This window comes from Aureobasidium namibiae (assembly GCF_000721765.1).
Source record: "Aureobasidium namibiae CBS 147.97 unplaced genomic scaffold scaffold_5, whole genome shotgun sequence".
Taxonomy (NCBI): Eukaryota; Fungi; Ascomycota; class Dothideomycetes; order Dothideales; family Saccotheciaceae; genus Aureobasidium; species Aureobasidium namibiae.
Window position 1 is genome coordinate 1,153,829 of NW_013581204.1, and position 25,025 is coordinate 1,178,853.

General features: G+C 51.1%; 10 protein-coding genes across 10 annotated transcripts; 4 read left to right on the forward strand and 6 right to left on the reverse strand.

Annotated features, from left to right (window-relative positions):
* Positions 1 to 467: 467 nt before the first annotated feature.
* Positions 468 to 1,894, reverse strand: M436DRAFT_62525 (uncharacterized protein; the record flags this gene model as incomplete). Its single annotated transcript, XM_013573739.1, has 2 exons — positions 468 to 1,706; positions 1,760 to 1,894. The coding sequence occupies 2 exons, from the start codon at positions 1,892 to 1,894 to the stop codon at positions 468 to 470; spliced, it is 1,374 nt and encodes a 457-aa protein (XP_013429193.1).
* Positions 1,895 to 3,643: 1,749 nt separating this feature from the next.
* On the reverse strand, positions 3,644 to 5,646 carry M436DRAFT_42631 (MFS general substrate transporter; the record flags this gene model as incomplete). Its single annotated transcript, XM_013573543.1, has 5 exons — positions 3,644 to 3,885; positions 3,942 to 4,308; positions 4,386 to 4,786; positions 4,840 to 4,959; positions 5,256 to 5,646. The coding sequence occupies 5 exons, from the start codon at positions 5,644 to 5,646 to the stop codon at positions 3,644 to 3,646; spliced, it is 1,521 nt and encodes a 506-aa protein (XP_013428997.1).
* A 745-nt stretch (positions 5,647 to 6,391) lies between these two features.
* On the reverse strand, positions 6,392 to 7,316 carry M436DRAFT_42870 (alpha/beta-hydrolase; the record flags this gene model as incomplete). The annotated part of the gene is made up of 3 exons (XM_013573586.1): positions 6,392 to 6,705; positions 6,762 to 7,115; positions 7,247 to 7,316. 3 exons carry the CDS (start codon positions 7,314 to 7,316, stop codon positions 6,392 to 6,394), a joined length of 738 nt encoding a protein of 245 aa, XP_013429040.1.
* Positions 7,317 to 8,008: 692 nt separating this feature from the next.
* On the forward strand, positions 8,009 to 8,501 carry M436DRAFT_80559 (uncharacterized protein; the record flags this gene model as incomplete). Its single annotated transcript, XM_013573905.1, has 3 exons — positions 8,009 to 8,021; positions 8,076 to 8,362; positions 8,415 to 8,501. The coding sequence occupies 3 exons, from the start codon at positions 8,009 to 8,011 to the stop codon at positions 8,499 to 8,501; spliced, it is 387 nt and encodes a 128-aa protein (XP_013429359.1).
* A 3,027-nt stretch (positions 8,502 to 11,528) lies between these two features.
* M436DRAFT_42659 (uncharacterized protein) lies at positions 11,529 to 11,753 on the reverse strand (the record flags this gene model as incomplete). Its single annotated transcript, XM_013573551.1, has 1 exon — positions 11,529 to 11,753. A coding segment is annotated over one exon (225 nt), but the record flags the coding sequence as incomplete, so codon positions are not given.
* Positions 11,754 to 12,906: 1,153 nt separating this feature from the next.
* Positions 12,907 to 14,798, forward strand: M436DRAFT_42331 (uncharacterized protein; the record flags this gene model as incomplete). The annotated part of the gene is made up of 3 exons (XM_013573478.1): positions 12,907 to 13,202; positions 13,250 to 14,675; positions 14,724 to 14,798. 3 exons carry the CDS (start codon positions 12,907 to 12,909, stop codon positions 14,796 to 14,798), a joined length of 1,797 nt encoding a protein of 598 aa, XP_013428932.1.
* A 727-nt stretch (positions 14,799 to 15,525) lies between these two features.
* Positions 15,526 to 18,120, reverse strand: M436DRAFT_71586 (uncharacterized protein; the record flags this gene model as incomplete). Its single annotated transcript, XM_013573820.1, has 2 exons — positions 15,526 to 17,963; positions 18,015 to 18,120. 2 exons carry the CDS (start codon positions 18,118 to 18,120, stop codon positions 15,526 to 15,528), a joined length of 2,544 nt encoding a protein of 847 aa, XP_013429274.1.
* A 308-nt stretch (positions 18,121 to 18,428) lies between these two features.
* On the reverse strand, positions 18,429 to 20,293 carry M436DRAFT_42890 (putative ZIP zinc transporter; the record flags this gene model as incomplete). The annotated part of the gene is made up of 5 exons (XM_013573592.1): positions 18,429 to 18,850; positions 18,900 to 19,230; positions 19,280 to 19,511; positions 19,561 to 19,680; positions 20,064 to 20,293. Coding segments are annotated over 5 exons (1,335 nt in total), but the record flags the coding sequence as incomplete, so codon positions are not given.
* A 1,014-nt stretch (positions 20,294 to 21,307) lies between these two features.
* Positions 21,308 to 22,176, forward strand: M436DRAFT_16662 (zincin; the record flags this gene model as incomplete). Its single annotated transcript, XM_013573393.1, has 2 exons — positions 21,308 to 21,671; positions 21,734 to 22,176. Coding segments are annotated over 2 exons (807 nt in total), but the record flags the coding sequence as incomplete, so codon positions are not given.
* An 894-nt stretch (positions 22,177 to 23,070) lies between these two features.
* On the forward strand, positions 23,071 to 23,970 carry M436DRAFT_62532 (uncharacterized protein; the record flags this gene model as incomplete). The annotated part of the gene is made up of 1 exon (XM_013573740.1): positions 23,071 to 23,970. One exon carries the CDS (start codon positions 23,071 to 23,073, stop codon positions 23,968 to 23,970), a length of 900 nt encoding a protein of 299 aa, XP_013429194.1.
* Positions 23,971 to 25,025: the final 1,055 nt, after the last annotated feature.

A 25,025-nucleotide genomic window follows, 5' to 3' on the forward strand; every position in this document is an offset into this window, starting at 1 on the left:
TCGCGTGGACCACCAGAAGTTCTATCGATACGACCCACCAAAGATATGGTCGGTCGCCACCTACTCATCGTACCTAGCTCGAGGAACCGGATATTACCCCTTTCGGTCGCTGCATACTGGAGAATTCCTATCCGAGATTGGTTTTTCATGAGGCAAGAGGAACACCCCTATCCGACTCCGGGTACGCTGACGATCATATATAGCACTACTGTCAAGTGGCCAGCCCAACGTGATATGCTGTGAGGGACACAATGTAGCTTCATGGCCTGTCACGGACTCCCGTTTCGCAGTCTGCGACTATTGATCTCGTGACGTTGAGATTTTCCTCTGCCATCCTCCGTCACACCGGCGGATGGTAATCTACTACGAAAAGTGTCGGGACCACAACCTAGATGCCAGCAGTGTTATCTGTTACTAGAGAAAGAATCTGAGCGGGCAGAGTCTTGTGGATAATCTTCTAGCAATGTCTATTCTCCGTTCAATTGGACCCAAGATCTACGAAAGCCATTGCAAGCGCGAGAAAGCATTTCCCTATGCATTTCGTACGCGGGACCGTCCGAAAGAGACCATGATCGTCTGAGTAGATAACGCAGCTTGACAAGCTGCATAGACATGAGGCAGCGAACCAGTTGGGGCCATTCTTCGGTAGGATCGATATCGTACTCTCCTAGTCTGAGTTGTATCTTTGCGCTTGGAGTCTGACACAACGGGTTGATCGCACCAACCAGGCGGACCACGACAAGGACCAACAAGGCAATCAAGGAATTTGTCTTACGGCACAGAACACAGTCTAGAGCTTTCGCAATGATTGACAGTGCCTGCCGATGGGCCCTCAATGAGCAATCAGGTTGTGTTGCGCCCTGCGTTGCGATGTCCTCCAATCTTCCCAGCAGTGACGTCGCCTTTGCCATACAGTCACACGGAGAATTGGACGAGTTCCAGGCCGGCGGGATTGATGGCCGCGCTGCCTCAGCTGGCGATGTATGGTTGGAAGAGGCCTCTACAGTGTTTGGTGAGTAGCGTTCATCTCCAGAAGGTATATGAGCCGCGTGGTCCAAGTTGATGATTGGTCGGGTCAGCTTTCTACAACCGCGTGGTACAGGACAATCGAAGTTCTTGCTATCCCCGATAGCAGTGTCGACGTTCTGTAGATCTAGTTCTGTTGACAATTGCATGGTCGGTATGTCAAGGTTCGAAAAATCTCCGCAGATCTGGGCGGCGAAGGGAAAAGGTTCATCTTGAGGTATCAAGGAATGGAAATCCAGATCCTCGAAGTCATACGCAATACCAACATCGACATCGCAACCTTGATCAGACGATTCAAACTGAGGGTCGAGGTTGAACGACCCAGTAGAGTTTGTGCTCGTGCTGTCGACATCGAGCATGTTGGCTTCATACGTGTCTACACCCACAGTAGTGATCGTGGGTGTGACGGAAGGACAAATGCCTTGTTCGATGTGATGCAGACGAGAGTATGGCGATAGACTTTCGGGTGGAGCAGGCCATACCGTTGTATCAAGAATGTATTGATCCTGCGAGCCTTCGACCTCAAAGCTTGAGGGATTCGCTTGTTCGTTGTTGCTAGTATCATTTTGGTCTTGTGCGATAGATTTCCTCTTGGCTCTCAATGAGGCTTCCTCGTACACGCATTCCAGCTCTTTATCCCGACATTTGTCGCAGCCAGTCCTCTGGCCTGAACACCTGCACTGTTCCGCATTTGTCAGTGAATACGCTTCCAGCAGATGTGGAATCAACGTACCCTTCCAATGCGACATGAGTTGCACGCTTTTCGAACACCTTTACCTCTGTTGAGAGATTCGTTTGCAGCTTGAATATCGATCTGGGTCATGGAGCTGGCGTCTTTGAACTTGAGAGTGGGGAACATGGTACCCATCGAGATGAGAACATCAGTTTTGGAGTTCTTTAGCAGGGGGCGTGCCCAGAAGCTTTCTTGTATATGCCGCTCGAGATAGCGGACGCCTGAGAGACGTGGGCATATCACAGCCAAAGGAGTGTGAATCAGTCAGTGCAAGGCTAAGTGGTTCTTCCTTGATCCTTCGAAGATGATAGTGCTCGGCTGAGGTCCCACATACTGCAGTAAACCGCCAGTTATCATTTTATTGTGGATAAGAGCGACATGGCGTTGGGTCGGTTGAGCTTGATATCTGACGAATGACAATGTTTACCAGGGTCTAATGAGCATTGTTCTCAGCTCATGCTAGTCTTCAGATGCAGGTGCAGTTGGCGTTATGCGAGGCTTGCATCGGGGTATCATTGTCTCTACGGAGTAATAGCCAGTCTTGTTGGAGGATCAATTAGCATCTGCATACAAAGGATGTTGGTGGTTGGAGGTGAATACGAACAGGACGCGTACGAGACTCGATGAGCCATCACGGCCACAAGCGCAGATGCAGCACAATCTGGGGGGTCGCGTCAGGAAGAAGGATTTCAAGAGTGCTTACTGATCGTCGTGAAGGATGAGTGCCCGGCCTGCGCGGTGGAAGGGCAAAGATCATAGAGACAAAGGCCCCGAGCACGACCCGTTGAGCGGCTTGCATAGCTTGCAGATCGCATCCTGCTGCTTCGCTCAAATCAGCAAGTTGTACTTGCAGGCGAGCATGGGCGTAAGGGTATTCGACGGCATGTCTACTTAGGCCCCCGAGACTCAGAATGAACGGCTCAGCTTGCTTGTAGGTGCACGAGCAGCAGGTGTGATATCTGATAGAACGACGAAGGGTCGCTGCGGCGCCGCAAGTAAGCACCAAAGGCTTGTGCATGCGTGCGAGCAAACACACGGAAACATGCATGCAAACAAGCTCTTGACCGGTCGCTGGCTTCCGAGCGAGATTGATTGACTGATTGATTGATTGATATATCTAATTATCCGTACCCAGTGACTTCTGCCACATAAGCGGAATAGCTATGGTTTAATTGGGGCCACTCCTCCTCTCTTATTACCAGAGTTGTGACTACTCCCCGTTCCTCTTCCGAGCGAGAAGGTGCCTGGCCTGAGGCTGGGCGCTGAGGGCACGGCCCGATCCAGAGAACACCCGACATTCTCAAGGTCATCGCGTCGCTTGCATACAGCATTGCCTCTCTCGGCAGTCAGTCTGCGCCACTCGAAGAGCTGTTTGAGTTGAACCCGCAAATGGCTGAGCGGTCTCGAGAGTCGTAGCTATAACCGCCACCACTTTTAGCCGATGGCGAGACCCCATGCTTTCCCTCGTCTCAACGCCGGAATTTATTGACGCCCATCACATGTTGAAAATGATCTACGCATCTGCGGGCTAGACGTCTTACGCTGCTTGCTCGCGACTTGATACCCTTCTAGTAACAACTTCCGGCAAATCAGACACGACGACAGCCAACAGCCAACATGCCCGGAGCGCCATCATCCGCTACCGGATTCATGATCTTTTTCAGAATCAGGCTGCAGAGCTGTTCGTCCAGAGCCTGCTTGGTCACGCTCCCAAGCTGGCGATATGATGGGAGCGGATCTTTCCCAAAGAACGAAAGCAAGCAGGGACAGCCATAAGCATCAATCACACCCGTGTGAATTATGAAGTCGAGAAATGCTTATACAGTAACAAGTCTTTCTCGCCATGGACACCGTCACGATTTTGCGTCTTGTATACGCTTATCACTACAGAGTGTATCTAAAGCCCTTGTTGTCCAACTCGGTCTGATCCTGCATACCTTGCTCGATAGCCAATCTCTCTTCTTCTGCAGTCATGCCACCAGCCTCGCGATCGCGTTTCTTATTTGCCGTGAACATGTATACATACAGAACGACAACCATGCCCAGCTTGACCACATATCCAACCAGCATGGCAATGTAAGCACTGTGGTAGCCAGGCTTCTCGCTGTCTCTGAAAGTTTGAGGACCTGTTTTAATGATCAGTCAGCCATTGTACACTCCTCCAGTAAAGAGCACAACTTACCGATGATGTTACCCACACAATATCCCACAAAAAGAATCGTGCCCGTGACCTGCTTCTTCGTATACCCCGCCACATTACTACTCACCATCGTTAAACTCATACTGAACCCTAGGCCTTGGAAATAGCACAACCACAATGCAACTAATCTGCCCCATTTGTTGCTTGCGGGTAGACCGACCAGCATAGCAGCTCCGAGGATGCAGATCAAGTTTGCAGCAATCATGACGATGCAGCGGGTGTTTGGGAAGTGAGAGCAGATGATTCCGCCACCAAGGAGAGCAGCGAATTGAATGAACCCGCTTGGAATCTGGAGGTACTGTGTGCCTAGTGTGTCGAAGCCAAAGGAGCCAAGGATGATGGACGTGAACTGTGTTGTGGAAAAAGTCAGCGCTCCCAATTTTTTGTGTGGAAAGCCGAGGAGGGGCGGTAGGAAAAGACACTTACACTGGTAAGAGCAGAATTGGGCACCTGTGCACCGACAGCCATGACAAACAAGATCCATGTCTTTGGGTCCCGCAGTGCCTGCATCAACTGATATTTCTTGAAGTGTGTGTTCTTGACGCCTTGTCTATTGCTGGCCACTCGCTCCACAGCGATATATCTTTCTCTTTCGGTCAAGAACTTTGCGGTAGAAGGTAGATCAGGCAAGAAGAGAAGAACCACAACACCCCAAACAATGCTGACACTGCCAAAGATGATGAACACATACATCCAGCGGTCCAGAGCGCCGGTGGTAATGTGGCCGATTGCGTAACCCAAGAGTCCGCCAACCATTGTTGCAATGCCGTTGGTGCAATAGTATGCTTCGAGGCGGAGGGGTTGTTCGGCGGCGGTCCACCACATACCTTGGTAGGGCATTAGCTTGCACCAAAGGAGAACAGAATCAGAGTCTTCTTACCCATGATGAGGATAAAACCGGGATTGACAACAGCTTCGAAGGTACCGAGCAGGAAGCGATTGGTGGCCACGCCGGCAAAGTTTGTGCATGCCGGTGTGGTTATGAGAATGACACCCCAGACTACAAACGTATCAGCAATCGTTAACTACTGCCCGTACAGCCTCCCGTATGCAAGGGTCTTGAATAAGTATAGCTATAGAAATAAGTACAGCTATAGAGATGCACAATATTCTCAAGAACCGGTCGTGTCCAAAGAGAGTCTAGCAAACAACGCATCTCAGTGGATACGATTCGATTCTCGAGAACATTGTGCGTCTTTATAGCGAGCATCGTGCTCGATGACTTCGGTGGAGAGAGAGCAGTATAGGAGACAAAGAAACACAAGCTTCAGCACAAGGGAGGAGGTGACCACTCACTTATAGTAGTTGTTCCCAGAAATTTTGCAATGGGCAACCTCTGCAACAAGTATCCGCCAGGTAGCTGCGCCCAAAGGTACCCAAAATAGAATATAGATCCGAGCCAGGAGTAGTCTTGTTTACGTAGATTCGTGCCCTTTTGGAAACCATACGCTGTGGCGAAGTTTAAGGAGTTTTTGTCGAGATATTGAAGGAGGTACACCATGAAGAGGATGGGAACGATACGCATATCGATCTTCCGTAGTACTCTTTTGGCCTCGGCCGGGTCAATTGGCGAGCCTTCATGGCTTTTGTAGGCTTCGTAGCTGGCATCTAGGTCGGCGGTCGTCGCTGGAGATATCCTTTCTTCGGCGTAGGGGTCGGGCTGAGCTTTCCTGTCGAGGTCGGACATCGTCACGAGATTTACTCGGGGAGGTTGGCGGAGGATGAAATAGACACACGAAAGACACAAGGTTTTCTCAGAAGGACTTACATCTGGTTTCTTAAGCAAAAATCTCATGCATCGGTACTTACAAGTTACCCGGCATATCGAGTTGAATAGCGGGTTTGCTGTACTTGGCCATGCTCAACAACGTGGCTGTAACAAGCAATTGATGAGCTTGACACAGGGTGCTTGAGTCGCAGAAGACTCTTATTGGTTGTCCTGTACTTCTGAGGATGATTTTGGAGGAGGATTGACTGATCACGACATCGAGGGGTAGATGACGCGACGTTGGCAACACCAGAACATCCACAACGTAAACCGCCCTTCACTATATTGTCCAACCACTGTGGCAATGAGATACCACTCGTGAAGATATCCAAGTTTGATATCTAGAGTCTGAACTCGATTGCTTTCGTGTGTAGCACTCAAGTCTGAAGACCAAGTAAGACACGTGATTGATGGAGGTTGTTGGTATGTTGGAACAGAACTGGTGAGGAAATCGGTTATGAGCCCCAACTCTATCGAATTTTGATTATGACGAGCGCAAATACAACCAGACGATAGTTCGGGATAGCTGATATGGAGAGCACAGCCGGACTGGTCATATGCTGTCCGCGAGGAGCTGGAGAGTTTATTCTGTCTGATAAATTGTTGTCGATCGTACAACCCTGATCTTCGGACCAACATTCCGCCGAACAGCGAGCAAGGAAGATCAAGCTGTAAGCTCTACACTACCCTCTGGAACACCCGCTGAGCTCTTGAGACGCCTAGCAAAGAACTGCATGATAGGATACATCTCGTCGCGACTCCTAGGCATGGTGTCTCCAGATCTTTTGTAGCGGTTGAGCTGAACAGACTCGAATACTGCCTTGAGCTTGGCTTCAACAGAGGAATTGACCCAAGGGCTGTCGTTGCCAGAGCAGACCAAGATGGGGGTTTTGCGCTTCGGGGAGAGAGAAGCAGGAGTCTCATTGGGCAAGGGGCCCCCGACACTGATGATTCCGCCTAGCTCTTGCTCCATACTTACTGAGAGGCGCGTCAAGATTGTCCGTATATCGTGATTTGTGAGACGTATAACCTACCTGCGGTACTGAGAGCTACCATACCACCTTGACCCAAGCCAAAAATCATCAATTCGCGGGCCTGGTAGCCACATTTCTTGATCAAGGTATCTTCAATGACTTCCTTGATAAGTCGTGGAACAACTTTCTTGAAGCCACCGTCAGGATCAATAGTCCCGACTGTGTTGTCAAAGATAACATCGTCGCCCCAGTGAAATGACGAAGCTTCGAAGGGAAGTGGTTCGGGAGCTTTGATGGAGATGCATGCCGTCTCAGGAAGATTCATCTGAGTGCCAAGCTGAGCAAAGGGAAGGTGAGCATCACCCAAGCCATGGAGCAGTATGAGGACGTTGGTCGGTCGTTGCGAGCTCGGAGCTGAGTGGTGGGTTAGTCGAGAACATATGATGTCGACGTGGTCCGTGGCGCAGGCAAGATGAAGCGGTGAATGGACGTTTCGGCGAAGTGGATATGAACATCATGCCTGAGGGCAGAGAATGAGAACTTACGAGGCGACACCGTCAAAGTCCAAGATGATGGGAAGTCGGAAGTCTTGGGTAGATTCTTGCTGGTCGACATGTTGATCATGCACGATACTTCCTCGCTTGTCCACGTTGTTTGTTGATAACGGGCTTTCACTTTTCCTCCTTTGTCAGCCCGTCGCTTGTGTTTCTCAAATCTGCTGGTGTGGCTGATGGTGGAGCTGTGGCGGTGCTCGAGACTCCACAGAACATGCTTGGCCAAGTGTCCGACGATGCTTAGCCGGCTTGGACAAGGCTTATGCTGCCGTTCACTCCGACGATCGACCTGCTGCATATGGGAAATGAATCGAACTACACGCAGATACGTAGGTGAGTGACGCTGTTTGACGCTCTGCCGCATATGGTTTCCTGTTTCCTCCTTCCAGGGGCAGCTCTTCAGATTGGTCAAGGTATTCATAGTAGCGACTAAGCCCCGCTTCGTCATTGGCTTTGGGTCGTTAGGATCTAGACTATGCGTTTCAGCGACGAGATCCAGGGACCGCCGCGTCATCATGTAACCAAAGATGGCAAAGTGAGGCCACATCATGGAAGCTCGTATTAGCTCAGAGAAGCTGTGAGCGAATGGGTGGGGCAGCTGCGGACGGTGGCTTCCACCACTGCTGAGCGACACGTACGTATAAAGCTCTACAACAACCCCTCTCTCATCTTCCTTTCTTCTCATCAACACAAGCTTCATTGCACCACTTAACAACTTCTCAAACCAAATCTTTTCACATCACATCAATCAACATGTTCGGCTGGGGTGAGGACAACTCAGAAGCTATCATCTTGCATCAGCCAAACTAACAGCTTCCAGGTGAATCATCTGACGCCTACAACCAGGCCTACAACGACGACCACGAGGGCAAGCTCTCCCACGAGATCCTCGCTGGTGGTGCCTCATTCGCTGCCATGCACGCCTTCGAAGAGAGACAGCGCAAGGAGGGCAAGCCTGTCAACCACGAGTTCGCCAAGGAGCTCCTCGCCTCGTTCGCCGGCGCTGAAGTCGACAAGCTCTGCGAGACCAAGGGTCTTGACTACGTTGACAGAGAGAAGGCCAAGCACCAGGCCAAGAAGAACGCTGAGGCTCTCTACGACGACCAGGTATGTACAATCTAAGCCTGCTCCAATAGCGCACAAGCTGACATCACGACAGTACGGCCAGTACGACCAGTACGACCCCAACCAGCAGGGTCCTCCTCAGCACCTCCAGCAGCAGTTCGGTGGTTACGACAACTACTAAACAACTCAACCTGGTCTCTTGAAGAGCTCAGGCACGAATGCATGATGATCAAAGCATGAATACCAATGGTTGCAACTAAGCAAGCCAAATGAAAACAGTCATATCTCTTCACCACTGCTCTCTTCCCTGTGACTTGTGTAAACAGATACCATCAACATTCAATGCATGTGAAGACGGTGAGATATGGATGGAGAGCTTCCAAGACTTGGCCAATGGCAGAGCTGATCTGCGTCACGATTTCGTCAGCGGGGCTGTGTTCCCCAGAAAGCTTGGCGAGAGATTGTTTTCAAGGTTCCTCATCAATCAAGACCTTGGCGAATGGCAGAGATAAGTACCTAAAAATCAACACGGTCCGGTGCCACAAGGAGATGACATTGATATGAAGCCGTGAGGTGTACACGAGCAACTATGAAGTTTGCCAAGTAAGACCGGTCAACAAGTGCTCAATCCTGCCGACTCGGACTGACGAATGCATAGAGAATTGGAGGCTGACTTGGTACCTGAATGGCGGGCTAAATATCTCGATTACAAGGTTCGCGCTTCCACACAGTCCGCGGACACCAACATGAGCATTCACGTTGACACTCGAGCAGCAAGGAAAGAAGAAGCTCAAGGCCGTTGCGCGCGCCCTGCAAAAAGTCGAGCGTACCAGTCCGCCTGATGGCCGTCGCGATTCTTCGCCGCTCGCGACTTTTGGAAAAGCCCCCTTCTACGCCTTCCTGAACCGAACCGCGACTAAGCACACTGGAAGAAGAGCCAGCAGTGGAGACCTGGGCGCGGTACCCCGTGCCTCAGAGGACGACCAACATGAATCAACGAGCGCTGCGGTGCCTATCCCAGGCGCAGAAGACGCAGAAAGCACGCCTCTCCAGATCCACGGCGACGGGAGACACATGACACGCTATGGGAGTATCATTGGCTCTCCGCCGAATATCGCGACTCCTACCAAGGCTCCACGCGCGAGCGAAGACTCCGGCAGGTCATTGAGACTGCCCGGTCCTGCTTTGGGCACGCCAGCTCGTCGCAGCGCCATGCGTCAAGAGTCTTCCGGTAGCGCATATCAAGTCGGTGAAACCACACCGAAACATCCCAGCTTCGCTCTTCCCTCTAGGTACAGGAGTGTCTTTCAGCCGAAGCGAGTCAATTCCATGCCCGGCGTTGACGATGCTCAACCTACCCGACCGCCCACAAGGAGAATGTTCAGCGGCCTCCGTGGCAGCGACCCTTCCTCGGACGATATTGCGCTCGAAGCATACCGGGAAATCGATGTCCGTCAGAGTCAGTTCTTTCTATTCCTGGACAAAGAGATGGGCAAGATCGAGGACTTTTACAAGTCGAAGGAAGACGAAGCCACAGAAAGACTCAAGGTCCTGCGAGAGCAGCTTCACGTCATGCGCGATCAGCGTATGGAGGAAATCCTCTACGCAACCTCTCGGACTAAGCGCCCAACGCACAACACCGATCTCCTGTCTAACGGCCCCCTCTCCAGAAACAGTACTCCTGCGGGAGAGGAGTCAGAACTCATCGCAAAGAATGGCCACATGAAGAACGGCTGGGCCAAGGCTATCAACGGTATCCCTGGTCGAAAGAGGATCCCACAGTCAGGAAAGACTTTCGAAGCAATGCGGCAGTTGGGCACGCCTAGTGGACCTCGTGCAATGGACGACAGCAGAGACTATACTCGCAAAAGCGGCCATCCGGAGGTTCCTTATAGAACTGCTAAGCGCAAGCTGAAGATCGCTCTGGCAGAATACTACAGAGGCTTGGAGTTGCTCAAGTCATACGCCTTGCTGAACAGGACAGCCTTCCGCAAGATCAACAAGAAATTCGACAAGACTGTCAACGCCCGGCCGTCAGGTCGATACATGGCCGAGAAGGTCAACGATGCCTACTTCGTCACCAGCTCGATCGTGGACGGCCACATCCAAGCTGTAGAAGACATGTATGCTCGCTACTTCGAACGTGGTAATCACAAGATCGCAGTTGGCAAGCTGCGTGCCAAAGTCGCAAGAACGGGTGACTACACTGGCAGTGTGTTCCGCAACGGAGTGCTTCTGGCTACGGGCACCGTCTTTGGTATTGAAGGTCTCGTCTATGGGACTGAGCTACTGTGGAGTTCAGATCCTGCCATCGCTTCTCACACAGCTTTCCTGCTACAGGTGTGTGGTAGACTATATCATCATCTACTCGACTTGTTGCTGATATGACATACAGATCTATGGCGGTTACTTCCTGATGTGGTTTCTCGCACTGCTCTTCTGTGGTGCCTGCAGAGTATGGTCCAGGTCCAAAGTCAATTACTCGTTCATCTTCGAATTCGATACAAGACATCATGTGGACTGGCGCCAACTTGCAGAAGTACGTCCTTCTAATATCATATGTAGACTCTGCTGACCGCTTCACAGATACCCGCTTCACTTGGCTTCTTTCTCGGACTGATCATGTGGCTCAACTTCAACCGCTTTACTGACGACAATTTCTACACCTGGTGGCCAGTGGCTCTCGTCTGTGTCTCGGGTGTCATTCTTTTCAATCCTTTCCCTATCTTCTACCACCGCAGTCGTCTATGGTTCGCCTATTCGAACGTAGGTCGCATCTCTTAGAGTTTGGTTGCTTTGGCTGATACATTCAGTGGCGTCTATTGCTTGCTGGCTTCTTTCCTGTTGAGTTCAGAGACTTCTTTCTGGGCGATATGTTTTGCTCATTGACATATGCTCTTGGTGTAAGTTACTTTCGAGCAACAAAGCAACAAGACATGACCAGAAGCTAACTTCCAGCAAGAATATTGAGCTGTTCTTCTGCCTCTACGCCAAGGATTGGAACAACCCTACGCAGTGTAATTCTTCGCATTCTAGGCTCCTTGGATTCTTCACCGCTCTGCCCGGTATCTGGCGTGCTCTTCAATGTCTTCGCAGATATGCCGATACGAGGAGTCTCTTCCCTCACATGGCTAACTTTGGAAAATACATGTGCACCATCCTCTACTACATGAGCTTGAGTCTGTGGCGCCACAACAAGAGCCAAGAGTTACGGATACTGTTCATCTTTTGGGCAACCATCAATGGCGTCTACTGCAGCGTCTGGGATATTGTCATGGACTGGAGTTTGATGGACCCGTACGCAAAGCATCCGTTCTTGCGGAACACACTCGGCTTCAAATATGCTTGGTGGTACTACGGTGCGATCTTTATTGATCCCATACTCCGCTTCAACTGGATATTCTACGCTATATACGGGCATAATGTCCAGCACTCGACAAAAGTCGCATTCCTGGTAGCCTTATCCGAGGTCGTCCGAAGAGGTGTATGGCAGCTGTTCAGAGTGGAGAATGAACATTGCACAAAGTATGTTGCGCGAGAAGATGGAGACGACGAATTGTATGCTAACACGTTCGCAGCGTCAGCCGTTATCGCGCATCACGAGATGTGCCTCTTCCGTACGAGATTAGCACAACAAAATCAGAAGCAGAACCAACAGAAGAGGTGGAAGGCAGACACTCAGACGACGTCGAAGCACAACGACCTCCCGACATTACACTTACGCCTTCGACAGCGACTGGAGTGGACCCAGCACGTAAGGGGTCCAACACTGATCTGTCATCAGGCTCGATCCGCCAACGCAGAAAAGGGGGGTCTCACGAAGCATCGCCACTGGTAAGAGCAATCACCAGAGTTGGCACATTGTTACGTGCATCACACGCTCAAGACTTTGAACGTCGCAGAAAGTCAGAGATACCTCATACGCTTGAAGGCGATGACGATGACGACGATGACAGTGACGAGGATCATGGTGCTACGGTTGAGGCAGACGAGAGGGACGGCAGCTATCACCGTTCACAAAGCAATTCGAACCGTGACAGCGAAGGTAATGGCAAGACTCCCAAGCAGAAGGGATCTGACGAAGATGATGACGATGAGGACGTTGTTGAATCAGGATCAGGGTCAGGCGGCGAAGGAGCAAGCAGCGTGTCAGAGGAGCAGGGAATTGCGGCGGCAAGGGTACTACGCAATGGAGGCAAGCGACCTGAGTAGTAACGCGGTAGAGAGAATGGTGGCACGAGTCGCGATGCCATGAAATAGAGCGGCCCTACAGTCTTGTTTGTCATGTTTCAGATGGTGAAACGTGTCGGAGAGTTGATGTGTCAAGGTTTCGAGTCCGTGCGGCGTCTCAGGGTGGCACCGGGCGGACAGGAACAGGGTAGGCGCGGTGCGGGGAATTGTTACGAGGCAGCTGAGGAATGTCTAGCAGGTGGATTCAGGGGCTCGCGCGTCTATCGGCATTTACGGCCATGTCTGCGTGGCCCGTGACTGTGCTTGTGTATCTGAGGAAGATGGCTTTTTGAAAGACGCGCTCCCTCCTGAACCTCAATCAACTCCAGGCTGCGCCAACAGAAAGAGCCGCAGACATGGGCTTCTTCAAGCATCTCCGTGCCAAATCTCACAACAAGCACGAAAGCAGCAACAACAGTCCAAAGCGATCTTCTCCCCTTGCTATCCGCCCCGGACGTGACTTTGCTGCCAAGCTCCCCAATGACATTCTTACAAAGATCATGGTGCAGGTCGCGCCGCATACCCAGGACACGACATACGAGCCTAGTGAAAGGTCAACCGTCGGCGAGGGGTGTATGCTGTGTGACTTGAGAGATTTGGCCAAGGCAGGCCAAGTCTGTCGCCGCTGGTATAACGCCGCTGCCACTGTCTTGTAAGTCGTCTTTGCAGCAGCACATGCCAGAGCTGACCCCTGCCTAGGTACAGTAGCGTTCGTATCGATGCCGTCCACTACTGCGAGCTCGAGGAGATACTCGCCGAGAAAAGACAGAAAAAGACATTCCTGAAAGCTCCCATCGAGTCTGGCGACGTTCCCACCATCAGACTGGCTCTCTTCAGCCGCACCGTCCGAGAAAACCCCAACCTGGGACATGGCGTGACCATGCTCAAGCTACCCTACATGACACGAGAAACAGCAAAGGCCGACCTTGCCCGTACCATATCAGTTCTACCCAACTTGAAGTACGTCGATCTGCCAGACGGCGCTTTCAATGGCGATCCCAACTGCATGCCGCTGGTCCACGAGCTACAAGCACGCTGTCCAGATGTCCGCAAAATGAGCTACAGGCAAGGCTCAGAAGGCTCGTTCGAACAACTCGCTCGTCGCAACTGGCAATCGCTGGAAATCATCGAGATCTCAGGCATTCACGTTGAGCCCAGCACTCTGCGTATTGTCCTCGGCTCCCTACCGGCTCTGCGCGAACTCACCATGACCGACCTCCCGTGGCTGGACGACACCATCTTCTACCAATCCCCCATGCTTCCAGACTTCCCCGCTCTACACACGCTGGCCTTGGAAAACACACCCAGAATCACCGCCGAGGGCATGGGCATCTACTTCGAGAAACCCCTCAACCGCAACACGCTCTACGATCTCTCGCTGAACGGCACCGGTATCGACCCCGTCCATCTACACCAATTCCTGTTCGACGCTTCCTCTCTGCACTCCCTATCAATCATCGAAACCGTCTCCAATTCTCTCGCGCTCTCACTCAACGACCTGCCACCTCTCGAGTCCATCTCGCTCAAAATTCTCCACTTCGAACTTACCGACTCAGAAGATGCCCATGGCCTACAAAAACCCGCTGCTTCATACTATGCATATCTAGCTCAGTCACTACATGCCAATGGTCTGCCAGCTCTTTCGCAGCTCTATGTCCGCGATCCCGACTTTGCTGAGATCATGCTCCTACCTGCACCTCCCACGCCTTTCATGGACGGCGGCGGCAATCAACGCCAAAGTGTCGTTGGAGCCATGAACCCTCCTCGTGGCTTACATCAGCCCCTTGAAGTTTTTTCCAAGGGTCTGGACGAGGTCGAATGGGCCTTCACAGCCTACCAACCACCTCCTCCGTCGCATGGTCGTAACGGATCAGGAAGTACTGGACGCCCGCAAAGCGCATATGGTGCTGCTCGTGGTCTTGGTCCTCAATGGGCACAAGGTGGATTCGGTGGCGATGCGCGCAAGAGCGTCATTGTTGGAAACGGCTATGGCGGCTTCCTAGCACTGCCGCAAGAAGAATCACGACCACGATCATCAGCCGGCCACGAGTCTCGTAGCTGGGGCAGTAGCAGTCCTGGACATGGAGGCGGTGCGCTCGCCGCTCTTGCTACCATGGGCACTAGTGTTGGCAGCAGCGCTGGTGGTATCGGAAGCCGTGGCAGTTGGCTCAAGCCTCCGCCGAAGATTCCCGGTGCCGAAGGTGGTGGCCACAAGCGTGCTGGCAGTCGACAAGATCTGTGGCGATGAAAAAAGTTTGCCAGCATTCTCCATGCCTGACTGAAACTCTGTACTTGTCGCTCGGATGACAAGTTGGAAAGATTTCCCCCCTTTTGGTCACCAGAATATGCCCTATGCTGGCATTGTTGTTGTTCTTTGCGCTAATGTCTAAAGGAGTCAGGGCGTCCTTTTCTCGGGTTGAGGATTTTCCACACTGAGCATCGTTTCATCTCTTACTTGCCCTTTTTTCTCATGTTTCTTGGAAAACACATCATGTGATGGGGTTTTTCTTTTTTTTTTTCTCTTTTGGAATATACCCCCCCCCCCCACTTCCTCTTACAAAGCTAGCTTTTGAGCTGCCCAAGTTTGCAAAAAAACTTAGTGCTATCATCATTATCATAACAACCCCATTTTCCAAAGACCTCTACTCGTCTTCATATCCATTTGGCACAAGTGTGAGGGGGGCGGAAAGCGGAAACCAAAGCAGAATCCACGCCCAGAACAAAACTCAGTTGTATGAAAATTGATGTATCATTGGTATTTCGAGAATAACACGACACACCACTGGGAACTCTTCCCCCTTAGGTCGCGCGTAATGGACCTTTTTCGACCGTTTGTTTTATGAACCCCGTAACACTCTTCAACGCCATGTTCAGCCTCTTCTCTGTACCTAATCATGCTTTGATCGCTTGCTGTAGAGCTTCACCTTGTCAGTGTTCAGGTTTATCCTTGCCGGCTCCCATGATAGGCAGAGTAGTCATTCACCACCGAGTCTGAAGCTCAAGACCTCGGCTGCAAACACATCATCCCTGTCCTGTGGTCCCAACTCGTTTTTCTTGCCGACTTTCCTTGTGAGCTCTTGCAGAGTGCTTTGTAACTGCTTGACCAATGCTCGCAACTCGGTCCTCTGTTGCCAGAGCACATCTTCGTCAGGAACATCGATCTGAACACTACTGAGAATGTGGCTGAATATTTCATCGATGAGGTTGCGTAGCTTGCTGTGGCGAGAACGAAGGAACAAGCGTGAGCGAATGGTGTCCAGCATTTTGTTGTGCTCGTCTCGCAGGTGAGAGATGCCGAATGTGACTCGTTGGCCAAACGTTCCCTGCTCGTCTTCGAGAGCAAGATCTGCTTCCACACTGTCAAGAAGACATTGGAATCGCTTCCATGGACCAGCAACGCCAATGTCGAGGAGATAGGATGAAAGTCCAGAAACACAACTCCAGGCATTGTGGGCAAAAGCTTGTGATGCAGATGAACTATCCTCCTGTTGAGCAGTATTGCGAAGGAGAGTGACAAAATGTAACATCCTAAGCACTCCCAGCAAAGCACGAAAGCAATCGTCGTACTTTGCCATTGCGGTGTCTGACAAAACCGCATCAAGAGGTGTCGCAGCCTCATATCGCAGGCGCAGAAAGTCAAGAGCATGGATACTGTTAACATCCATGCACTTTTCGATCTCTTTGTCACAGAGTTCACGGATAGCGAACGAGAGACTGCCTGGTATGTCTTTAGACCCATAAGACTCAGATAGCACGCCCATCAAACCGAGTCGCAGTTCTGAAGATAAGGGTGGCCATTGCTTGGAGCGATTATCCAGACGTAATCCGCTACCTTCGGAATCGGACGTGAATAATGCTCGTGTGAGATGTTGGACGAAGAGACCGTTGCCTAGGAGGTGAAAAGAGTGATTCAGGGTGAGATTGTCACGAAGAGAGAATTGGCGGAAGAGCAGGCGTAAAAGTGTGCCATTCAATAGTCGATTCTGTACGTGGAGGTAGGGTCGAAGATGATGTAGTGTGGTCTTCGTGGTATGCCGTAGGTCGAGGTATGACATTTCTCGAGTTTCGTCAGCTTCAAGGATGCTCGTGACCAGAAGTCGAATGTGAGATGTATCGGTCGGCTTTGCAGGAGGTTCCAAGAATTGACTTCCAACGTCCTCGAAATAAGTCTGTTGACCTTGATCGAGACTCCATGGTAATTGCTCTGATGTGAGATGATATGGCTGCGACCTGACCTCGGGATCACGCGGCTTTGGCGCACCACTACTATACATGGCTATGGCGACAAGTAGATCCCGCTGATACTTATTCGCCTTTTCAACGACCCGGTCGATGCTCATACTTGTAGACGCGGAGTCCAGGTTCAAACTTTCAACTCCCCACGAAGCAGGAGATAGAAAAGGATGATCTGATGTGGAGTCTCTCAGCAGGGCGATTCCAGTCATGATTTCTGTGATCAAATCACGATCCTCAACCAAAATATGTGCACTACGCTCCAGGATATCATCTTGGGAAGGCAGAGCAAAGCCGTGATGTGTAAGACCAGTCTTCTGACATATGACTCGAGACCACGGCTGAGAGACTTGATTCAGTACCTCAGTGTAGAGGGATCGGAAAGGAGAACAAGCATGGGCGAATCGATCGATAGTCTCATGACAAACAGACAAGAAAGCCGTATCGGTAGTCTCATGAGCGGTGGCGGCAACAATGTCTCTCAATTCGAACAGCAAAGTAGCGGGTACTTGGAAGCAAGCTAGCAGTCGCAGAAAAGATGTGGCAGTCAAAAGGCGCTCAGACAGATTTTGTTCCATGGCTTCGAGCATAGCTTGTATCGTGGTTGCAAGAGCAACACGGGCAGCCAAGGGATGTTTATTGGCATACGAAGTGTGGACAAAGTGTCTGAGATGGACGAAAGCACAGCCAGTAGCCATCAGTCGGTGGACCAGGCTGTCAAAAGCAGTGCTGCTCAACCCTGATAAAGTCACATTGTCGAGAGTGGGCACGAATGTGTTTTCTTTTTCCTTCCATTGGTACAAGGCAGAGGATCTTCCCTGACCTAGGAGAGCCAGACATTTCAGGGCAAAGGCGGATTGCAAGACATTGGTGTCGTCGGGCTGGAGAGCATCGAAAGCACAGGAAGCAGCGTCGGAGATGTACGAGATGGGCGACTCAGTGCAGCATTCATGGGCAAAGGCTTCCCATGTGCGTAGGGAAGGTTGCTTGTTGGGTGTAGCGAGGTCGAGCTTCCACAAATCGTCCAGTTCGCTGGTGACAACAGGACTCGTGTCGGTGTCGGTGGGCTTGGGAGCAGGCTCATCTAGCGTGTCGAGCTTGTCGAGTTTGCCAAATTGGAAGTCATGAATGTCTGGAAGCTGCAGGGCAGCATCAAAGTGGTCGTCTATCAAGGGCAATTCTGTGGCTCGATGAGTATTAATTGGTCTCGCAGGCAGCGCGTCCAACTCACCAAAACGCGTGTCGGTGAACAAGGTCTGACCTGGCGTGTCAGACAGACTCGAGGCCGATGCACGCCAGAAGTCGGGCACGTCGAACGGGCCATGGTCGCCGTCCATGCCATGAGTTGGTGATGGTCGTCGTTGTCGCAATTCTGCCATCTTGACGTCGTTTCGGCACAAGTTGACGCGACTTCCGACGCGCCTGCCACGACGACTCAAGCATTCAATCAGGCACGCACACAACCTCATCTATCTCTACACAAGCATCATCAGAGCACATATGTAAAACCTCGCGTCGACATTGCTACTCTACTGAACAATTTCCATAACGAGACATCATCCTCCTGCTCTCGTCGTCTATCAACCTCCATGTCATAATCCGTATAGCATTCCGACCCTCAAACCTTTGCTTGATTACTCGTACCTTACGCCCATTTTCCAAGCACACTCATCAGCACCAATCCGGCAACCAGACTAACCGCCGCTGGAACCACATGTCTGATCGGCGCTCTGCTCAATTCTCCATGCATCCAATCATGTGCCAGCATCTCCACCAATCCTACATAGAGTAGGATACCAGCGCTCAATGCATCCAGTGTACCAATCGCGATGATGGTCGATGGATCATTGCCATTGAACTGGTTCAGCACCCCAATCCCAATCGCCATGCCGACTGGTGTCACAACAGCGAACGCTCCCGCCATGATAACTTTCTCCACCATTCTGATTTGGAGATCACTGATACGGGATCCAAGTGCGAGGCCTTCAAACATCTGATGGAAAACGATCACGATAAAGAGAGTGATGAACCCAGAGTCACCAGCGACCACAAGTGTAAGACCAATCACTACCTTTCGTCAGCAACTGATTGTGGGCGTGGACCGAAGACAACTTACACAGGGAGTGGAAGATAATTCCTGCTTCCATAATGTTGACCTTGAGCTTTTGGAGAGCAGGTGACTGCTCCTGAGCATCTCCAGAATGGATGAGATGATGGCCAACAGACGCTGCATTGGTCTCGGCTCCCTTTGAGTCATGACTTTGCTCGGGTGTCGATGATGCAGGAACGCTATGTTTCGACAGTCGCCAAAGGAAGATTCTGGCTCCAACGTACTCAGGAACGAAAGATATGACAATACCAGCCATAACAATTGCCGCAGTTGTGGCTTCATACTTAAGTCCACCCAAGCAGTGGTTGGCGAACATGAGTTCAGCGTGTGTGAAGAGCTGCAACTTGTCAGAATCCGAGTTGATCGTGCGCAACTTGATAACTTACATGCACAAGTGCAGTCGAGATGATGACACCGGTACCGAATTGCTTGACCACGGACATGACAATACTACCATTCTTGTATCTGCCGAGCGAGAGGAATATCGGCCCGAACACTCCAATCGATGCCGTGGCGAGAATGGCGAACACAAGACCAATTCGCAAGGGAATGTTGTAGTCCCTATCAACGGCTTCACACGTGCCCTCGACTGTGTTCCCGTTGGCGTCAACGCAATGCCTGATCGATTTCAGTTCGGAGACATCAGCAGAATTTGTATGGAACTTACTCAACACCCGCGTGGAAATGACAGCTGACTCCATCGGCCGAGACTCCACCAGCAGGCTCTTCTCCATCCGCCGTTTGTGCTTGTGCAAGAACTTCACCGCCCGCAGGAGACATACAAAAGCTGTTGTTGTCAGACATGGTTCTACATGGTGCTGGACTTGGCTTACAGTTGGACTCCATGCGCATGACAACCTGTGTATTGAGATGGCAGTTCTCCTGTTGCCGTCGCGGGGATCTTCATGAGATATTCTGTGGCTGAAGGACCCATGCAGAAGTAACCACTTTCTCCGTGCATGTGGCAACCACTGAGGGCTGTGACCTTGGGAGTCTCGGCAGCACTGGTAGCTGCGGCTGAGGTCACAATTGGAGAAATCGCGCCGCTCGAATGCGCATCGTCGTGGGAAGCACCCTCCGCAACAACTTCGACCTCTTCGCCTTTGGGATCGAAACAGAATCTACAATTGTCAAATAGCGGCGAGCAAGAGGATATTCGGTAATACATACAAGTCAGCTCCGTGAGCATGGCAACCAGTGTACTCTGATGGGAGCTCTCCAGTGGCCGTCGCAGTCGTCAAGACTTCGTACTCCGCGCCTCCTGCAAAACAGAACTGAGCCTCATCATGCATGTGGCACCCAGTGATGGCGGTGGGAGCCGTCAACGAGGCTGCTTGAGTAGTACTGGGGGCCACTGTTGTTGATGGCGCTGCTGTCACCGTTTCTGTCGGGGTCAGAGTTCTGAAAGGAACCGTGGTGCCGTCTCGTAAGCAGTTCCTGATGTGTGATCAGCTAATGTCGAGGACATGGACCTGGAGTACTTACACTACACCACTCTGAGTGGCGCATGCTGTGAGAGAAACCGTGCTCAATGACTGCGCTTGCACGAAAGCAGCTCCGACTGGGAGCAGAAACAGAGAAGCACGCATCTTGAACCAATGTGTAAGTCTTGCAGGATTGCTGACAGGACGCTATCTTCGCGCGATGAACTATGCTTCTTTATATTCAGCGCATCCTCATGGACACTCATTCACCGTACGGCTGAATTTTCGCTCTCTGCAGGCAAGACAATGCTCCACTAGTCCTCACAAACTTGGCAGAGAGGTGCGATAACCAGGACTTCTTGCCGACTTTGGAGGCAACCAAGACCTACAAAGCATACCAAGAGCCTTGGGAACGCCATCCCGAGCGGACTGAGCAATGAAATTGCTACGAAACCATACTTACACTGCCTCGTTGAGAAGCAAAGTATTGCTTGGCTACCTTGATGGCCAGTGCCAAGGCATATTTTCTAGCGACCTCGACCGGGGTGGAGACTCCACCGACACCGCTTCTATCGTCTGTCGTACCTGTGTACTTGGCGTGCAGGCATCTCTCGAATCTTCGTGAAGCCACAATGTAATGGTACAGCTCGATCGAGACATTTCTCTACCAACGACGGAAAAGACCATCTTTCTTCCCTGAACTGACCCGCAATATTGACCACTCGGGTGTTTCTGGGCACTTGGGATTCGGGTAAAGTATCCCAGAACTGATGTGGTAGGTATGCAGAATCTTCATCAGTGGTTTGCTGTAGCCGATGCTCGCAAGAAGATGTAAGTATATAAGGAGGCAAGTCAATGCAAATACGTTGAAAGAAAAGCACCAAGCATTCAAAGCAGTTCAGCGTCCTCTCCCCTAACGCTTCTAACGCTTCCTTCTTCTTATCTCTTCTCCGCAACATGCGTACCCAATTCCTTCTCAGTGCAGCACTTGCTGCCACCGCTGCTGCTTCTCCAGTCATCAAGAACAGAGAAGTCACTACCGTCACCGTCTCTGGTGCCACAGCGACTACCTACCCCCAGCCAGCCGTCGAGATCCAAGGCTTCCCAATCCATCCCTCGTGCAACAACACCGAGAGAATTCAGCTCGAAAAGGCTCTTGGTGACACCATCAAGATTGCTCAACAAGCTGCCCAACACGTCTACACCCACGGCAACCAATCCGAGATTTACAGCAAGTATTTTGGTCAAGCACCTACTGCTGAAGTAATTGGATGGTATGAGAAGCTTATTTACGGGGACCATGAGGGTGTCCTTTTCCGTTGTGATGACATCGATGGAAACTGCCACCAAGAAGGTACATTTTCCTCTTTTTACCCTTTTATGCGTGCAACAACACTGACATTTACTTTCCTGTAGGTTGGGGTGGCCACTGGCGCGGTGAGAATGCCACTGATGAAACAGTCATCTGTCCTCTTTCTTACACAACGCGCAAACCCTTGGAGGCCATGTGCAGCAATGGCTATACCATCGCCAACAACAAGCTCGCAACATACTTCGCCGCGGACTTGATGCACCGTCTGTACCATACTACAAAGATCGGTGAAGGTGCCGCCGAGCACTACGCAGATACTTACTCCGAGTGCTTGGAGTTGGCGCAGAACAACTCCGCAGAGGCAGTTCGCAACACGCACAGTTTGCAATACTTTGCTCTTGATGTTTACGCTATGGAGGTTGCGCTGCCCGGTGAGGGATGCACGGGGACTCCTGCTGAGGAGCAGGCTGATTCTCATGCTGCTCCTGCCTCGTCTGCCGCAAGCTCTGCTGTTGCTTCTGCATCGTCGTCATCTGCTTCTGCTTCTTCAGCTGCCTTATCTGTTGCCTCGTCGGCAAGTTCTGCTACTGCTAGTAGCACGGCTGCTCAAGCTGCTTCACAGACCGCGTCCAAGACTTCGAGCGCTGCTACTGTAAGTTATCACCCATTCCTACCACAAACCTATCAAACGAGATATTGATCTTCTATCTAAAGGAATGCCACACCCACGCTGGCGGCGAGGTCCACTGCGCAGATCTTGCTCCCGCTGAGACGGCTACCAAGACCACAAGTGCTGGCACTGTAAGTTAATTTTTTAACCGTTCACGAACTTGGGTCTATTGCTAATGACTCCCGTTCTAGGAATGCCATACCCATGCTGACGGAGTTGTTCACTGTGCCTAAGCTTCGGTAGCCGCTTGCTCTCGAGTGGACAGCTATCTGAGAGTCTCTTTTGTGCCTATGAGTGTTGAATATAAGTTTTGCTGGTGTTAGTGATGTTTAATGATAGAGGAGGAAAAAGTCTGAAGTTTACGAATATATGAGGTAGAGGTAGTGGTTGAGATTACAGTTTGTGGCTTCTATACTATAACCATGTCCGTTCCATGCTAGCATGTGTGAATTTAATCAGTACGATGTACGCTATCAGTCAATCACGTGGATGTTATTAGTATTTTCTAGCGACTGGCTGGGTGATCCGGTATGAGCAAGTTTCACAGGTGGCTGACCGTGTGACTGACTTGTAGAAGAAATCTTTTCTTTTGCGCGAAAGGAATGACTAACTTGATGACCTCCGTCTATATATCCTACAGAGCCTCCTCCTTAATCCTGGTTCAAGACCTCGTCGTCGACTGAAGCCTGAGAGATTGCACTTACAATAGCATCACCGTCTTCAACGACCACAAGCACATTCGCGGCTGTGCAACAGAAGCACTCTTGCAATATGACAAGACCACATGCGTCACTGGTGTCACTCCATCCCTTCAACTCTGGCCATCGAAGAAGAAAGACGACCATGTCACTCGGATCCCGCAATACAACACCTTGCTCTCGGCTGGAAAACCTACCGCCGGAATTACGCTACATGATCTACTCACACCTCCTCACCGATCGAAAGGAACAGAGACTATTCCATCCTCTTGCGCACGTATCCAAGCAAATCTCCGCCGACTTTGGCGACACCATCACCCGCCTTCTCGGCAACAAAGCACAACTTACTGTGGAAATCAAGAACAAAACGGTATACTTCGAGCTCGGCTTCCACATTTCCGTGTCTGGAGAAGCTAGGTTCCAAGACGCAGTCACCGGCAGTGATTCAAGATTTGCTTTCCACACGGGATGGAATGTGTTCCGCGGATCTGAGGCTGGGAGACAGATGCTGGCGAGAACAATGAGGGTGATGCTAAGGTGGCCATCCTTGAAAACTACCTTTTGGATCATCTTTGAGGCTGAGACTGCGCCGGATGTGGATGTGGAGTGTAGATGCAGGCTTTCTGTTGATGCGAGAACACGCGTGGCGTCCGAAGATGCGGAGAAGATGCTGGAGAGAGTAGCTAAGGACTGGAGAGGTAATGAAGAGGCGAACTCGGCTGTGTGGACTGATGCGTTCATCAGGGATTTGAGATGGAGGTGGAAGGAGCTGAGGAACAACGTCAGAGAAGCCAAGAGAAGGGAAGCCTACAGGGAAGCTGGGTTGCGTAGAGTTTACAGAGAACTCCATCAGCGGCAGGAGTTGTGTAGATCCAGTGGGCCAGTGGCCCCTTCAAAGACTCTCATGGGACGAGGTCCAACTGAGTCTGATGAACTCCCCAGAAACAGCAGCCTAGAAACAGTTGGCGACTGACTGACTGAAAATTCGTCCTTCTCGCTTCTCGCTGCTTGATCCGATGAATACTTCTTGGCCTCCCAGCTCAGAAGATTCGCTTTCGCCAACGGTCTCTTCTTCCAGAGACAGGCTGCTCAGTTCTTCTCCGGGAGATCTGGATACCAGACCCATGGTCATGGCGGATTGTCCAAACTCCGTGGGCAGACGCCGCGCATAGATCGCCCATCCGGTACGTATCGTAGCTCGTTTGTATAGCTCTTCTCCGAAGAAGCCGCTGGTTGAACCTCCGGGGCCCTGACCGCTGTCTGCGCGGAATGAATCACAAGACGTAACGCAGTGGAGTAGAACGGAAGATGACTCGCGTTGTCGACCCGAGTTCTACTTCTCGGTTGCGATCACTTTCCAGTGAGCCTGGAAGCGAGCTGACTGAGCAAAGCTCTATAGGCAAGCTCAGAGGTGTCACTTGAATCCTCAAAGATGTGGATGTATGAGAAAGACAGGACGAAGGTGTAGCAATCCCATTTCGGACTTTTAAGTTCCACAAAAATGCGGAGAATTGGTATGTAGTACAGTGTGAGAACAAAAGCAGACTGTTTGATGGAGAACTTGTCATACTCACTCTTGCTTACTCAGTCTGAGAATAAAAGCAGACTATTCCATGAAGAACTTGTTCTACTTACTCTCGCTTACTCCTCAGATGAGTGGCTCTTGGTCTCTCAGATTGGCGAGTTTGCCTTTACCAACGTCCGTGAGTTCGGCGACACTAGCCATTGACGTCCGGTGGCCGTAAAGAAATGTCACGCGTACGTCGCGCATCCGGTACACGTCGATTGCTCATTTGTACATAGTCCCGTCTGAGGAAGCAGTCCGTAGCGGCTTCTTTTTGACTGTAGTCAAGTTGTAGAAACACCGGGATGTAAAGAGTCGACGTGGGACCCGGTGCCGTCCGTCGAAGTCGCCTAAGTGATCGAAGAATACCGTGAGTAATTGTGGTCTGCGGGAAAGTATTCTGCGTCTCGACCGCTTCTAGTTAATCACTGGTGTGAACAAAAAACATATCTTGCTGTCTAAGC